Below are 15511 nucleotides of genomic sequence, written 5' to 3'. Positions count from 1 at the left end.
GTAACGATTACCCTCCTGGCATTTAGGAAAGATTTAATTGCTCAGGGTAGTAAAAAATATAACATTCTTTTGGAGATTTTACGATACATTTACATAGATACTTTAACACATAAGAGAAACCTAGTGCCAGCACTTGTGGTCTCATTACAAGGAAATCACGTCTTCTATCCTGAGTAACAGGAGCAAAATCTGGAAATGCACGTATCAGAAATCCCCTAAATTGAATATCTACATTTCTAAAGTATCTTTTCATAATCTCAGTTATATCTTTCTCAATTATGAAAGATACCATAAGTGTGGCACATTCATAATATTCACTAGCAGAGTCCTCTAGAAACGGAGTCAAGTTCCCTTTATTCGTATCAAGTTGTTGCAATTCTCTATTTCTTGTAGACACAGGCAAATAGTATAATTTATTTACAGAAGGTATTTCTTCCTCCTGAAATGTCAACACTTCTTTGAAGTACTTCTTAAGAGTAATATAGGGGAGCTCTCCTACAATTTTCGGGAAATTAAAAAATCTCAGGTTTAGATGACGAGAATACTTTTTCTAAATGTTCCAATCTTCTAGATACATTTAAATCCTTTATAATTTTAACATTACATTCTCGAGATTTTCCCATTTCAGCCTCTACTGTTTCCAGTCTTGGCTTCAATTCCTGAATCTGAGTGTCGATAACCTCCATCTTATGTTCCACACCTTCCAAATTATCTTGAAACTGCCCTATCGATTCCACTAATGCAGCCATAATGTCCCAAATCGCTTCCAAAGTTATTCTCTCTGGCCTACCAGGCATCCGAAAACGGGGTCTATAGGTTGACTCACCCGCCTTCGTCACCGGAGAAAGTCCCGCCAGCGAACCTTCCTGTCCAGGGGCGCCCATTGCTCCATCAATCCCCTCTGTTACTCTCTCCAGAGTCGAAGTAGACGCTGGGGGTACCAGGTTCAGATGGTCAGCACCTGAGATGTCCAGGCATTCTGTGGATTGCAAAGGAGTTTTGACGTCCTCCGCCCTCTGGCCTCCTCCTGCAGAAGTCGCGCTTGCCGCGTCATGGGTGTGCGACTCTGTGGCCTGAGGGCTCGCGGGAAGTGGAGTGATTTCGGGTCTTCGAGGGTCCGGGGGAGTAAGTGTGATTTCTCCAGGCAGAGCCGCCGCTTCCTCGGTGGACCCCAGAGCGGAGTTCTCTCCTCCCAATTCTCCGGTCTTACCAGGTACGTACGAGGTTATTAATCGCTGAGTGGCCATAACCTCCGAATCCAAGGGAAAGATTCAGAGTTTTCCCTTCCTTTTAGCAGGCATTGTAAAGAAATTTTTGCAAGAATCAGGAGCTCAGCGCGTCCATGCCTGGCTACGCCGCCATCTTGCCTCCAAATTCCAGAGTTTTAAGGTGCTTCACTTCTGACATATTGCATGTTAAATCATGTGTTGCAAATGAAAAAATTAAAATACCTGAATAATCTGAAATAGTATAAGGAGATTTGGTTTTTTGCTTAAAAAAAATTCAGTAATGTTAAAAACCATGTTTGACATCATTGTATAGCAACACTAATTGAAATCATGGCTTAAATAAAATTCAGAAAACTTGTCTTATACTTAGGTGGTGGTTCTAATTTTGATTAGTCCTGTAGTTTTGCTGAGTGAGCATTTATAGGGGCCGATGCAATTGCAGTGCGCTCAGCTGAGCGCACTGTATAAGCAGCAGTGCGACGCAGGTTGAATAGGCGCTAATGAATCCCCTAATGCAATAAGGGAGTTAGCGCCTATTCAATGCGCGTCCAACGCGGAGTGAGTCTAATAGCGCTAATCACGTGCAAATGCATGTGATTGAGGCTATTAGCATTCACTCCAGATGCAAAAAAAAAAAAAGTGAGTCTAGGACGCACATCTAGCGCTCCTTAAACCAGTACAGAAAAGCAGAAAAAAACTGCTTTTCTGTACTGCCTCCTACTTACTTTCATTGTGGTATTAAGTAGGAGGAAAAACAAAATTAAAGTTAAAAAAAAACAAAACACTGGCAGTCGGGTGCAGGAAACAGACACTTGAATGACAAGCATCTGTTTCCTGAACCCCCCTGGCTGTGCGGTGTTTAGGAAAAAAACAACGCTGATAAATTCGGCGTTGGCTTTCTTAACCGGTGGACCGCCGATGCCAATCGGGTTCATGTTAGCAAGGAGGCGCTAGGGGCACACAAGCAACCCTAGCACCTCCTTACTAACGCGACTCCCTAATTTAAATATTGCATGGCACCCCCCCTTGGGGCCACCTGGGGTGTGTTAAGAAAGCGGGCGCTGACTGTTCAGCGCCCACTTTTTATGCCCCACAGTTGGGTATGGCTGTGAGCTGCTGTTCTAACTTGTGGTATTGCTGTTTTAAGTGGAATGTCACATTCAGTTTTCTACGAATTTAAAATTTTTTTTTTGGTAATTGAACTCTTCTATTTGCATACTAAAATTGTATGATTCCTGCTTTTAATTTCTTTTACAGTTCAATGAATGAAGTTGTGCATACCTCACCTACAATTGGAAGTAATGTAGAAGAGATAATAGTTAACAATACACGATTTCTCATGTGGGACATTGGAGGGCAAGAATCTCTTCGTTCTTCATGGAATACCTACTACACAAACACTGAAGTAAGAGATTAAAGTATATTTTTAAAATTTCAAAATGTATACTTTTTTACATAAAACACAGATGATGACAGATTGTGAGCTCCACATAGGATTTATGAGATTAACTTTGTATAAACTATGTACCGTATTTTTCGCTCCATAAGACGCACTTTTTTTCCCCCAAAGGTGGGGGGAAAATGTATGTGCGTCTTATGGAGCGAATATAAAAAAAAAACAAACAAAAATCTAACAAACACCCCCCCCCCCCCCCCCCCGACTCCCCCAAGACCTGCCGACTTAATTTCCTACAACCCCCCCCCCCCCAAGACCTGAAATTAATTTCCTGCAACCCCCCACCCTCCTGACCCCCCCAAGACCTGCCAAACGTCCCTGGTGGTCCAGCGGGGGTCCGGGAATGATCTCCTGGGCGCGGGCCATCGGCTGCCAGTAAACAAAATGGCGCCGACGGCCCTATGCCCTCACTATGTCACTGAGACCGATCGCTGCTATTGGTCGGTATCAGTGACATAGTGAGGGCATAGGGCCGTCAGCTGCCAGTAAACAAAATGGCGCCGACGGCCCTATGCCCTCACTATGTCACTGAGACCGACCAATAGCAGCGGTCGGTCTCAGTGACATAGTGAGGGCATAGGGCCGTCGGCGCCATTTTGTTTACTGGCAGCCGACGGCTCACGCCCAGGAGATCGTTCCCGGACCGCTCCTGGACCCCCGCTGGACCACCAGGGACGTTTGGCAGGTCTTGGGGGGGTCAGGAGGGTGGGGGGTTGCAGGAAATTAATTCGGCAGGTCTTGGGGGGGTCAGGAGGGTGGGGGGTTGCAGGAAATTAATTCGGCAGGTCTTGGGGGGGTCAGGGGGGTGGAGGTTGTTAATTTAAAGGGTTGGGATGGGGGGGGGGGTTTGGGGGTTCCCACAGAAAGAAAAATTTTCTGATCTGGGGAGTGGACCGAAATGGCCCTCCCCAGACCCGAAAACAAAATGGGGAGAAAAAAAAAACCTATGCACTCCCCTAATTTGCTCCATAAGACGCCCAGACGCAGAGCCGGTTTAGCACAATTTTTTTTTTTTTAAATTTTCCCCCTCTGAATCCTAGGTGCGTCTTATGGTCAGGTGCGTCTTATGGAGCGAAAAATACGGTAATTAATTCACATTCAGTGGCTTACAAAAGTATTCGACCCCCTAGAAAGTCAGTAGACTTGTGCGGATTGCAAATGACACTTATACAGATTCTTCCAGACAGTATGTTTTATTGCAAACCAATTTGATCTTAAAGTAAATTTTCAGTCACAATTCATTATTTCTCCATTTTTTGTAAAATTAAAAACTGAAAAATGCTGCCCTTCAGACTAGTACTTGTTAGAATCATCTCTTGCTGCAAGTTTCTACCAGCTTTGCACACCGTTTGCCCATTCTTCCTGGCAGATTTGCTCCAGGTTGTTCAGGTTGGTTGGATGATGCTTATGGACTGCAATTTTCAAATAATGCCACAGATTCTCGATTAGATTGAGATCTGGATTTTGACTTGGCCATTGTGGAACATCCACCTTTTTGTTGTTCATCCCACTCCTACGTTGCTTTGGCCTTGTGCCTGGGATCATTGTCCTGCTGAAAGGTGAACTTTCTCCCAAGTTTTAGCAGACTGAAACAGGCTGTCTTGCAGTATCTCCTTGCATGTTGCACCATCCATCCGTCCTTCAATTTTAACAAGATGCACAGTCCCCACTGAGGAAAAACATCCCTGCAAACATGATCCTGCTACCCTTATACTTTACTTTGGACATGGTGTTTGAGGAATTGACAGTGTTAAGTTTGTGCTACAAATAGCATTTTGAATTTTTCCAAAAAGCTCCATTTTTGTGCATTTGACCACAAAACCTTATCCCACATTTTAGCTAGGTCACTGATGCTTTCTGACAAAGTCCAGACATGCTTTGATAAGGTTTTTCTTCAGTAATGGCTTCTTTCTAGCCACCCTTCCATGAGGCCAGCTGAATGCAGAGCTCTTGATATGGTTGACTGGTGCACCTCCATTGCAGTCTAAGCCACTGAACTCTGTAGCCCCTTCAAAATGATTGTTGGCCTCTGTAGCGTCCCTCATAAGTCGTCTCCTTGCTCTGATGCTCAGTTATGAGGGATGGCCTTGTCTAGGCAGTGTCTGGGTGGTATGATGCAGCTTCCATTTCCTCATAATTGATCCAACAATGCTCACTGGTATATCCAAGCACTTGGATTTTATGTTGTAGCCTTTTCCCATCTCGTGCATGTCTATAACTTTAATTTCCTTAGAATTGGTCTTCATTTTCACAGCTTTCCTTCAGATTCAGATGCAGAGAAATATTGAATTGTGACTTTGAAAATTTACTTTAAGAGCAAACTGGTTTGCAATAAATATATTGTCTGGAACAATCTGTAAGGGTCAATTATAATCCACACATCTGCTGACTTTTTAAGGGATCGAATACTTTTGCAAGCCACTGTATACTGTTCTTGGTGCTCTGCTTGGCAAATATTTGGGATTTTCAAAATATCAGCTGTTTTAAAAAGGTATATTTGGGGTGGAGGAACATCTTTTGGCACAGTTTGGTAAAATTTGGGATGCTCAGGAGGCAAAGCCACAATAGACATGCCATGAATGCCCTCTGCCCATCCTCTAACCAGCCCACAAGTGGTTATTCACACCCCCTCCCTTACCCCACTTAGATGTTTGTTTTGTTTTTTTTTACTTCCCAGAGCTCCCCATTCTGAATATATTTACTCTTCTTGCTACGCAGTTCCCATTATCCTGCATAAGAGGAAACGTGTTTATTATGTTTATGGGCCTTCATTTTCAGTTTGTTTTTTTGTTTGTTTTTTAATTTTCCTAGGAATTTATCAGGGTTTATCATGATCAGAACAAAAACAGGAGATAATCTGGAAAAATGTAACTGTTGTTTTTCTGGATAAATATCAGTTTTTATTTTGGTGGACAAGAAAAGAATATTAAGCTGATTCACCCACTCGGCAACTTCCCCATCTCTACCTGCATCCCCTGCGAAATACGTCGTCCTCTCACCACACTCTGTCTCCTTCACCCACCCACCCATTGCAACAACATTCATTCTGACCAGTGGTGTCTCCGGATTTCTCCCCTCTCTTTCGGTAGCATGCTTGCTAAGGCTTCTGTGTGCTGCAACACTGCACTTTTTTTTTTTTTGTTGGCCAGGGAGCCTGTCAGAAAGTGCTTCTGGTGGGCATAGTCTTCTTCAAATACTGCATTGGTGGTATCAAGCAGTAGCCACTTTAGCTGCTTGGTGGGAGGGAGAGGCGGACGTGAAACAGCACATCAGTGGCACAGGAGGGCGAGTACTTTCACTGGTGGGGGTGGGATTTGAAATGCTGCAGATGTTTTGGCCTATACTGGCTTTCAACAGTTGCTGTAGGCCTTGAGATGCTGCATCTGCAGCTCTGGAGCTGCTCTTTAATCAACTTAAAATTTGGGTGAAAATCGGTTTAAAATGAAAACGAAGGATCCTAATTAACCTCCCATGGGAGCTAAGCAGAATTTTTTCCTTTTATACTATATCATATTTCATTCATATGTAAAAAGTGTTGGGACAGATTGTCAGTTGGCTCCCAAAATGAGACATCCTCACCACTTTTAAGGAGATAAGCTGCTTTCACTGCCAGACAGCATGGCACTCGTATTTATAAAGGTGTTTTGCCTAATCTACCAGTCTCCCTAAGTATGTCCCTTTCTATCATTCATGTTTCATCCTCATAACTTGTCTTGGGGGTATATATACCTAAACTGTATATATGCACTCATATTCCTGCACTGCTATCTATTATGTCACTAAACCTAGAAAAGAGACAGAATACCAAAATTAAACAAAGCAGAAATGTTTTTTCTTTTACTGAAAAACAATATAAAGGTTTTGTTTTTCCAATTTTGTGCAACCCCTTCAGCCAGAAGCAAGATTTCTTCTTTACAGTGCTGATGGGTCTCTTTGGTGGCATGTGGAGAATGGGAAGAGTCTATCCTCCTGTTTGCTGTACCTGGAACAGGAGCATTCTATGCTAAAAGATAAAATCCAATCAGAACATTTCATAAAAAGTTCAAAGCAAGGTATGAATCGTCACAGAGCTCCCCTATTAAAATGTGGCACATCTTTCATTCTATAGTAAACTCCAAGGGCAAGCATGCTTACAGTAGTGTGAATCCTAGACTACAAGGGTCATGCTGTTTCCAGAGCTAGATGCATGTTGTAGTGGTGGAGTGGAAAGGAGACAGTTATATTCAAAACAAAAACATGGAAGGCCACAATACAAAGAAAAGAATAGTAATACACTGTAGTAACAGTGAATCGGAGAGGTGGGAGCCAAATGAGTGGTATCACTCACTGCACACACACGGGGCATTGCTTTGACTTCGTGAGCTCCCAGGCACAAAGGACAGAAATATGGATAGTGTGTAAAATCTGGACTTGTCAGATATAAAGTACTACAACAAAGCACCTGCTACACCAGTATGCTGAACAGTCAGTCGCAAGAAGAGCGCACATGCAGCCACATATATAGGCTTCCTTGCTGGACATTGAGACGTGAAGGATAACCCTTATGGTGTGGCTGCCCTGGACCAACCGTAGCTTGTGTTCTAAGTCTTTGTACACCAGTTAGTCTTTCATTAGAGCACCTTTGCCCCTACTTTTCCTATTGGTAGCCAAGAGGGAGGGCATCCCACTTCTAGACTAGCAGCAGAATGTTGATGAGGTGCAAGTCAGTGTGCAGAACACAAGATTTTGTTTTGGCATTTTCTGTTGCACTCTAAGCTAGGATGATTTAAAATTAATTTCCTAGCATGTAGCCAAATGGACTCAGCACCAATGGGTTATATGCTCCCCTGCTAGCCGATGGAAACAGAGACAGGTTTCAAAGCTGATGTCACCTTAGATACACCCAAGTGACCTCAGTCCTTCAGTATCTCTCCATCTCCTAGCAGATGTGGATGTGCTTTCCCTATCGGGATCGCTGTACCTTTTAGAAGAAGAAATTCAACTTTTAAACTGGAGAAAGACTGAGCTCCACTTTCCTGTGGTGATAACCTAAAAGTCCCTCCCCCAGTTGAAAATTCCTGAGTTGATTTCTGAGATCCCTCAGAGGTGTGCCTTGGGCCGGTAGCCAGTTCCCGGTGTGGACTTTGCTGAAGCAGCTGAAAGGCAGCGGGTGCAGGAAGCTGAGCGCAGCAGTGACTGCCAAAGCCCTTTTTCCCGTAGCCAGAGGCAGTCTCTGTACTCAGCCGGTAAGCACTGAGCCCAGGTAAGTTTAAAAAACAAAACAGATTTCTCGAGCAGAGACGTTGGAGGGGTTTTGGTAAGACTTCCTCCGATCTCCTTGCTTGGAGTGCCATACCGACGACATTCCCGATCCATTGGTGTAAAGGGAACTGGGCATCTGAGTGGGTTGATCAGCCTCCCCAGTGGGCTAGGCCCTGCTCCAGGCTTAGTTGGCACACCGCGTGGTAGGCCGCATGTGCACTGTGTATTGCCCTCCATACAGCGTCAGTATGCGCGGTGCATGCCAGCTCTGCGCAGAAGTGTACGTACAATGTCGTGCGCATTCGTACGCGCACAACTACATAGGCACAGAATTCTCAAGTGCACAGGCTGTGGATGCGTCTCGCCGCAGCCGCTTAGGTGCCCGCAATCTGTGGGCACAAAAGTCTTTAAGCGCGAGCTGGCTGAATTTGCAGCTGTCGTCTCTAATGGCTCCAGCAGCAAAGAAACATAAGCGCCATTCTCTTTGCGCTGCTTGTCATATTAGGGTTACACAGTTTGACCTGGATTCTTATGTCAGCACTGTGACGAGGCCCAGGGAGAGCTGACCTCCCCAGACTTTAACAAGTCTGACTTCTCCCATTCTGAGGATGGGTCAGCCACAACCTTTAACCAGAAGTACCCCGGATCTGAATAATCCTGGGGCTGGATCTTCCATGGGAGAGGGGAATTCAGCAGCATCTACTCCCATACCTTCTGGGCTAGGTATGGACCGGCTACCTTCTCTTGGGTGGAATTTTTTCAAGGCCTTCAAGCCTTCGTACAGGCACAGTCTGCTTCACTTGCATCTGTCCGGACGGAACCACAGCTGGTAAGGCCTCTCTCCCAGCCCTATCGGCAGACCTCGACATGCCTCTCCTCACCAAACAGCATGGATGAAGAAGGGGATCCAGATTCCTTGGAAGATGGAGAAATCTCTCCGGGTTTAGAACTATATTGGTCCATGTTGTTTTTTTCCATAGAGATAAATTGCCGGTCCTGGTTTCTCAGACCCTGAAGATGCTGGGAGTTCCTGGGGTGGATTCCATGACAGAACCAAAAAATCCCATTCTGGTGTCTTTATGAAAAGCCTCTTGCTAATTTCCAGTACTGGAAACCATCCAGGAGTTGATTGACCTGGAATGGGATGCCCCTGAAGCGAGTTTTAAAGGTGGCTGAGTATTAGAAGCTATATACTCACTAGATCCGGTGGCGAGAGAATGCCTGCACTTCCCTAAAGTGGATCGCTGGTCTGCGCGGTTTTGAAATGAACTACTATCCCAGTGGAGGGAGGAGCGATCTTAAAGGATGTGCATGATAGGCAGATGGAGTTCATCCTTAAGCAAGCATTTGACGCAACAGCAACGACCTTGCAGATTGCTTCCTCTTGTGCCCTGGTGGCTCGTTCAATCCTGCTCCTCTCTAGAGAGGTGGATGACACGGGGGCGTATTCCAGAGAAGCTATGCAGCCTGCCGCTGCCTTTCTAGCTGACGCAGGCTCTGACCTAGTCCATACCTCGGCCAGAGGAGTGGCCTCAGCGATAGCGGCCAGAAGACAGCTATGGCTGCGAAATTGGTCAGCAGACATGACCTCTAAGGCAAATCTCACAAAGATGCCCTTTAAGGGATCCGTCCTCTTCGGAAGTGAATTGGAAAAGCTGGCCAGTAAGTGGAGTGAATCTCCAGTGCCCCGGCTACTGGAAGATGATAAAGCAGTTGCAGTGCCCCTCGCCTATGAGGGATCAATCCAGGGTGCCCAATGCATTCGGTCCTACAGAAACTCAACATTTCAGAGGTCTCTGTCCTCGGGGAGGTCTCGGTCCTTTCGGAGCAGATTGCCTAAGAGAGGGGCAGGTTCGGGTTCAGGTTCGGCCCAAACTCTCCCATGAAGTTTTGCTGACCCATCCACGGAACGAGAAGATAAGGGGTTGACTATCCCTCTTCTGCCAGCGGTGGGTCGAGGTCACGTCGGACAAATAGATACTGGATATCATACTTTATTTATTTATTTTATTTATTTATTTAACAGTTTTTTTATACCGACCTTCATAGTAAATAACCATATCGGATCGGTTTACAGTTTAACAAAGGGAAAACTAGAGTAATAATTCAAGTAAACGAAAGATAACAATAGGTAGGAATAAGTCAAAGTTACAATCAACAGGGGGAGAGAACTTGGAAGCTTACAACAAGCTGGAAAGAAGAAAGGCCGGTAAAGTGTTGTTACCATAGAATGAACAAATTAAAAAAAAAAAAAAAACTTAAACAGTGCTATAACCTGAATGTCTCAGAGTCCATTTTATACGAGAAGACAGAGTGCCAGACCGGGTAGGAATGAATGCCAACTAGTAATTGACATACGGGTAGGAATGAATGCCAACTAGTAATTGACATACGGGTAGGAATGAATGCCAACTAGTAATTGACATACGAGAAGGATACACACTGGAGTTTCGCAGCACTCCTCGGGATGTGTTCATGATGTCTCCTTGCCACTCCCAGTGCGAGAAGCAGGCAGTAGAGTCTACCTTGATAAGGTTCCTCAAATTGAGGGCTGTAATTCCAGTACCTATGCCCCAGGAAAATATGGGGCGTTATTCCATCTATTTCATCGTACCCAAGAAAGAGGGTTCTTTTCACCCCATCCTGGACCTAGTGTGTCAACAGACACCTACAGATAATTCATTTCCTCATGGAAACTGTGCTCCATGATAATGGCCGTGCAACTGGGAGAGTTCTTAACCTCCCTGGACCTCTCCAAGGCCTACCTTCACCAACATTAGCATTTCCTACTCTTTGCAGTACTGGACTGCCGTTATCTGTTCCGGGCACTGCCCTGCGGTCTGGCTGCTGCCCCCTGAACATTTTTCAAGATTATGGTGGTCATAGCGGTGGCATTGAGGAAAGAGGGAATCCTGGTGCACCCGTACTTGGATGACTGGTTGATTTGGGCGAAGTCATTGGAAGAGAGTCTCCGGGTGATGTCCCTGCTGCAGGAGCTTGGTTAGGTCGTAAATATGGACAAAAGCCCTCCCAGTCCTTGGAATATCTGGTAGTCTGGTTCAAATCCAAGCAGGGCAAGGTCTTCCTCCCGCCCTCACGGATAAGGAAGTTGATATCCCAAGCGCGTTGGTTGACAGACATAAGCCCCAAGATGTGGCGCTGTCTTCAGGTCCTCTGTTTGGCGTCAACCTTGAAGGTAGTACAGTGGGCGAGGGCACATATGCGACCACTTCAACACTCTGTGCTGTCACGTTGGAACCCGCTGACTCAAGACTATTCGATTCGCCTCCACCTACAAATGGAATTATGTTCTTGGTTCCAGTGGTGGCTGCAGGAAGCTCACCTGGGCATGGGTGTAAGCCTGTCCCCGCCGAACTGGCTGATCCTCACAACAGACGCAAGCCTCCGGGATTGGGGAGCTCACTGTCTGGAACTGACGGCCTAGGGGTGTTGAACCAAGGAAGAAGCGCTCTGGAACATAAACCACCTGGAAGCCTGGGTGGTCAGATTGGCGTGTCTACAGTTCAGCCACATACTCCAGGGTCAGGCGGTCTGCATGGTGTCAGACAACATAACTGTAGCCTGCATCAACTGCCAGGGGGGAACCAAGAGCCAGCAAGTGTCACCGGAAATAGATCTTATATCTTCAGATGATCTCTGCCTCCCACATTGCATCAAGGAGGTGGTCACAGGAGCCTATGTAGAGGCAGGAAAGCCATTACCCCCTTCCGGTTAAAGCTCATTCCACTAGAGCTCAGGCAGTATCCTGGAAGGAAGCTAGACTGCTGTCTCCCGTTGACATCTGCCGAGCAGCGACGTGGTCCTCTTTACATACTTTCTCCAGGTTCTATCGACTGGACATTCAGGCCCAAGAGGATGCAGCCTTTGCGAGGGCGGTGCTAACTGGGCCGTGGGCAGCCTCCTGCCCCGATCAGGAGTAGCTTTTGTACATACCATTTGTCCTGAGTCCATCTGGCTGCACGCTAGGAAATGGAGAAATTACTTGCCTGATAACTTTGTTTTCCTTAATGTAGACAGATGGACTCAACATCCCACCCATGGCTGCCCAAGAAGGGTGAAGAATCCAACAAGGAAAGGGCAACAGAATTGTTAATGTCCTTTTATAACTTAAAACATTTTTATTGTATGTCAGGCAAATATGTCAGTGTACCAACTTTAGTTAACAGAAGATTTACAGTCCCTCAACACTGGCTGTGTTTCGAAAAACTGCGTCGGGAGGGAACCTAGAAAAAGAGTGGCTAACATCAGAACAATTGTAGGAAAACAAGTGCAAGAAAAAGGACAAAGACAGCTGAAAACACGAGATCATAAACAGGGCACACATATTTTAAAAGTAGATCAATACAAATGTTCAAATACAGATTGGTTGATAAGGAATTACAAATATAATATATCAAAAAACTCGTATAAAGAAAGATATTTGCTTCAGAGGAAACCATCTAAACCAGACAAAGAAATCAACACCCAAAAGTTCAACATATAAAAAAAAAAAATCACAATGGAAAGTGACTAATCAAAAAGATCATATCTGTTCACAAAGGGGTAGATTTTAAAAAGCATTTACTCGAGCAAAACTGGTTTTTGCTCGAGTAAATACACTTTACTCAAGTAAGTGGGCTTTTCAAAATTGCTACAATATATGCCACTGAATTGTTCATAGGATTTACTCAAGTAAGTGCACTTTACTCGAGTAAATAGCTTTTGAAAATTGCTACGATAGTATGTCACATTTACATGCGTAACTCCTTTGAAAATGACCCCCAAAGCTTACCCAGGATAATCAGTAGGGATCAAAGAGTGTTTAGGAGGCAAATTATGTCGAGGCTGAAAATCTAAAAGAAAAACAGAGGGTCAACCAAACAGTGAAAGTTCGTTAAAAAAAACTATGAAAAAATAAAAAAACAATACAAGAAAAAAAGGATAAGAGAAGGAAAATAAAAAACTTATCCTCAAAAGCAGACAAGGGTTAAAAATGTAAAAATACTTGTTAACCCATCAGCTTCTTTAAGGAAGAATTGGACATAGGTAAATAATCAGGAATGTTGCTACTCAGGCTAGTGTTGAAGACTGGCGCTAGATAGCAAGTGGATAAATCAGAGGTTTCAGTGTTAGAAGGAAAACAGCTAAGAGAGATGAATTGTGGGTGAAAACACGTATAAAGAACATGTGGAAGGACTGAACAAAAATTGCGCTACCAGATTGTAAATAAATAGATGCAAAAAAGACTTGCAATGAAGTTCTAGTGAGAATTAACATGCCACCAACTCTTTAGAATTTTAATTCAGGATTAATCAACAGTGCAAAAAAATAGAATAATTGTCACAAAAGGGGTTAACCAAAGAGAAAGTGATATTAAAGTTAAAAGTAACAGCCCAAACAGCATCTAGACTTACCTAATTTAGGGCCTCATCTTCTAAAGTATCGCAGGCCTGCGATACTTTAGAAGATGAGGGGCGGGGGGCCGAAACGGGGGGGGGGCGGGCCTGCGCTAGCCGGCAGCGATCGCACCGTCGCGGTGTGATCGCTGCCAGTTTCGCACCCAATAGCGCCACCATAGGAGGTGTAGCTATTGGGAGCGAAATAGGCAGCGAAAAGGCACCTACCTTTTTGCTGTCCGTGGCGTCGGCGCAGAGTCGGCCCCGGTGATGCCCCGACTCCTCCCCTTCCGGGGCCGACTCCGCCCCCATCCTGGTATCACACGCGATAAGGGACTTTTCGCGTGCGAGCGGCTTGGAAAATGAGGCCCTTAGTCAGGAATGTGAAAACGCAAACAGGATTTGCCACCAGGGAATCGGAGTTGTCTAAATAGGGCTAGAGGTGTGAGAAGTCATATGACACCTGTCAACTGGCTGTCAAGGTTTCCCCATATTGCTGGAATATCTGTAATGAATGGGCAGTACTTAGGTAAAAAATGTTCTTCTTTTTTTTTCCCCTCTTTTCCCTTGTTTGTTCCCCCCCCCCCCCCTTCCCCCTTGTTGTTTTTCTTCCTCTTTCTGTTTAAGCTTATTTCTATCAAGAACATTCCCCTTGACGTCACTGCTCTGGGCAGCCCTTGGGAACCTTGACAGCCATTGACAGGTGTCACATGGCTTTTCTCTCGCCTCTAGCCCTATTTAGACAATTTTACTTTGATGCCCTGGAGGCAAATCCTGTTTGCGTTTTCTCACATTCCTGACTAGGTAAGTCTAGATGCTGTCTGGGCTGTTACTTTTAACTTTAATATTACTTTCTCTTTGGTTAACCCCTTTTGTGACAATTATTCTATCAGCCCGATTTTTAAATGGCCGGTGTGTGTAAAAAAAAAAAAAAACAAACCCCCAAAAAACGGGGGTTATGCGGACGGCTGGGCCTTGTGCGCGCTGCACGCATTTTAGAAAGGGCCCGCGCCTGTTATAAAATCATGCATATGTTTTAAAAATCTACCCCTATATTTTTTGTAGTGTTGATTAATCCTGAATTAAAATTCTAAAGAGTTGGTGGCATATTAATTCTCACTAGAACTTCATTGCAAGTCTTTTTTGCATCTATTTACAATCTGGTAGCGCAATTTTTGTTCAGTCCCTTCACATGTTCTTTACATATTCTTTATATGCGTTTTCACCCACAATTCATCTCTTAATTGTTTTCCTTCTAACACTGAAACCTCTGATTTATCCACTTGCTATCTAGCAGCAGTCTTCAACACTAGCCTGAGTAGCAACATGCCTGGTTATTTACCTATGTCCAATTCTTCCTTAAAGAAGCTGATGGGTTAACAAGTATTTTTACATTTTTAACCCTTGTCTGCTTTTGAGAGGAAGTTTTTTTTTTTTTTGTGTGTGTTTTTATTTTCCTTCTCTTACCCTTTTTTTCTTGTATTTTTTATTTTTATCATTTTTTCATAGTTTTTTTTTTTTACCGTACTCTTACTGTTTAGTTGACCCTATGTTTTTCTTTTAGATTTTCAGCCTCGACATAATTTGCCTCCTAAATACTTTTTGATCCCTACTGATTATCCTGGGTAAGCTTTGTGAGCAGATATGAACTTTTTGATTAGTCACTTTCCATTGTGATTTTTTTTTTTTTTTTTGTATGTTGATCTTTTGGGTGTTGATTTCTGTGTCTGGTTTATATGGTTTCCTCTGAAGTAAATAACTTTCTTTATATGAGTTTTTTGATATATTGTATTTGTAATTTCTTATCAACCAATATGTATCTTAGCATTTGTGTTGGATCTACTTTTAAATGTGTGCCCTGTTTATGATCTCATGTTTTCAGCTGTCTTTGTTCTTTTTCTTGCACTTGTTTTCCTACAATTGTTCTGATGTTAGCCACTTTTTTTCTTTTCTTGGTTCCTTCCTGATGCAGTTTTTCGAAACATGGCCTGTTTCGGGGGACTGTGAAGCTTCTGTTAACCTCGTTGGTACGCTGACACATTTGCCTGACATACAGTAAAAATGTTTTAAGCTATAAAGGACATTAAGAATTCTGTTGTCCTTCCTTGTTCGATTCTTCATTGATTATTTTTGATTGGACTGTTGGCCTTGTTGCTTGGCTGCCAAAGAATGGTGCCAAGGAAATCGTC

The 15511-nt window shown here is 44.1% G+C and overlaps 1 protein-coding gene across 2 annotated transcripts in view; it reads left to right on the top strand.

Annotated features, from left to right (window-relative positions):
• ARL5A (ADP ribosylation factor like GTPase 5A) overlaps window positions 1-15511 on the top strand; it is a 74904-nt gene that overhangs the window by 19738 nt on the left and 39655 nt on the right. The window contains exons 3-4 of one of the 2 annotated variants that reach the window (XR_003857339.1): window positions 2487-2634; window positions 6578-6737. Coding sequence is in view for 1 of the 2 variants with exons in the window: in XM_029605492.1 (XP_029461352.1) it covers window positions 2487-2634 (148 nt within the window). In the remaining variant the exon portion in view is untranslated. The remainder of the gene's footprint in view (window positions 1-2486; window positions 2635-6577; window positions 6738-15511) is intronic. The other variant, XM_029605492.1, reaches the window with a different exon arrangement.

The sequence above is a fragment of the Rhinatrema bivittatum genome, chromosome 6 (genome assembly GCF_901001135.1).
Source record: "Rhinatrema bivittatum chromosome 6, aRhiBiv1.1, whole genome shotgun sequence".
Classification (NCBI taxonomy): Eukaryota; Metazoa; Chordata; class Amphibia; order Gymnophiona; family Rhinatrematidae; genus Rhinatrema; species Rhinatrema bivittatum.
The sequence above is the reverse complement of the archived record's forward strand: the minus strand, read 5'-3'. Positions and strand labels throughout refer to the sequence as shown.